The 1,430-nt window shown below is 47.2% G+C and overlaps 2 protein-coding genes across 2 annotated transcripts in view; one reads left to right on the top strand and one right to left on the bottom strand.

Annotated features, from left to right (window-relative positions):
* The window catches only part of ACA1_397850 (uncharacterized protein), a gene marked incomplete at both ends in the record, with an annotated part of 575 nt that extends 537 nt beyond the window's left edge, over positions 1–38 (top strand). The window contains one exon of the mRNA XM_004351614.1: positions 20–38. Coding sequence (XP_004351666.1) covers positions 20–38 — 19 coding nt within the window. The remainder of the gene's footprint in view (positions 1–19) is intronic.
* A 25-nt stretch (positions 39–63) lies between these two features.
* On the bottom strand, positions 64–681 carry ACA1_397840 (uncharacterized protein; the record flags this gene model as incomplete). The annotated part of the gene is made up of 2 exons (XM_004351613.1): positions 64–475; positions 530–681. 2 exons carry the CDS (start codon positions 679–681, stop codon positions 64–66), a joined length of 564 nt encoding a protein of 187 aa, XP_004351665.1.
* Between the last annotated feature and the right edge of the window lie 749 nt (positions 682–1,430).

The following is a 1,430-nucleotide window of genomic DNA, read 5'->3' as shown; positions in this document are numbered from 1 at the left end:
AGAAGCAATGACATTGCAGCGTGTTGGGTTTCGAGTGACCTGATAGAAATATATTTCTTTATCTCAATAAAAAACAGATATGTATTGTTTCCAAAATTTGAGAGACTTGGACCACCTGAGCCCGCAGGGCACAAGCCTACGCCCACTTCCACTGTCACTCTCAAGCACCACCTCATAGTAGAACTCTTCCCTCATGTCCATCAAGATCTCAGGAAGGGCATGCACAAGGCAGTCACCATTGTTGCCATAGTACTGGATGGACAGGTGGTCCAGGCTGACAAATACAACCACATGGCCACAGTCCTTGCTCCAGGCCATCTTGTTTTGGCGAAGGTGCCAGTTGCCAGCCAGGGTGGTCTTGATGCGCTCATTGGCCAAGAGGAGGAAGAGATTGCATGCCACCCACACCACACACTTCTTGTGCACACAGAGCTTGCTCACAACAACTGCCTCCAACACCAGGTTAGCCATGGAGCTAGAAGACAATGACAAAGAAAGGTCCTGACAAAGAGCAACATCATGGGCAGACAGCTTGTGCAGGACAGCATGGAAGTCATAGTTGCTGAAGAGGGTATTGTCAAACATGCAGTAATTGAGGGCAAGAGCACTTAGAACAAGCATGTGGAACTTGAGCTGCTCAGCCTCCCAGGAGACATTGGTGCCCTCCTCCTGCCTGGCCATGCTTCACAGGAGGAACCAGAACAGTACAGTGAAGCTCTGCTGCACAGCAGATTGATGAGTGCAAGCAGCCTTCAAGTCTGTCCATGTAGTGAGTGCCCATTTGCCTGCAAGAAACAAGGCCCACAAGGACCACTGGTGAGTCATCCATTTGTTGTTTGTTGATTGTGGCAAGTGTACCTTAGTGAGCAGCCAAGGTGCTTGATCTCTTGCTTAGCTGAGGGCAGAGAGCAGTGGTCCAGAAGGTTGTTCCAAGAACTTGTGGTCATTTGAAATGAGAGGTCACAAATGACCATGGAATTTTTGTTGTGCTAAAATTGTGTGAGATTTGACATTTTTGATTTATAGGGCAGTTTTGAAGATTTGGATCTGCATGTGTGATTTTGACATGCTAGACTGCTGCATATAAGTGATATTGAGAGACTTGAGATGAAAATGATTTCGTAAAAACTTGGAATTTGTGGAGTTAAAAGTGATTTTAGCAGTGTGAAATGGAGTGGAATTTTAACTTCAGGAATAGTGCTCCAATTTCCAGATCAGACTGGAGCACAGGTCTCATCTGGTTGTTGAGATCCAGTGAAACATCTGCACACATGAGGGAAGGGGAGACAGAGGTGGGTGGGTCAGCAGTCAAGTGGTAGGACCCATCCATTGCTTCATCCAGCCAGTCAAGGAAGATGGGTGGTTCAACTGACCACACCAAGCCACACAGCTCCTTTCTCACCAGCAATTGCCACAATGGCTCCATCATC

This window comes from Acanthamoeba castellanii (genome assembly GCF_000313135.1).
Source record: "Acanthamoeba castellanii str. Neff unplaced genomic scaffold scf7180000084759, whole genome shotgun sequence".
NCBI lineage: Eukaryota > Discosea > Longamoebia > Acanthamoebidae > Acanthamoeba > Acanthamoeba castellanii.
This window is presented reverse-complemented; position numbering and strand designations above follow the sequence as displayed.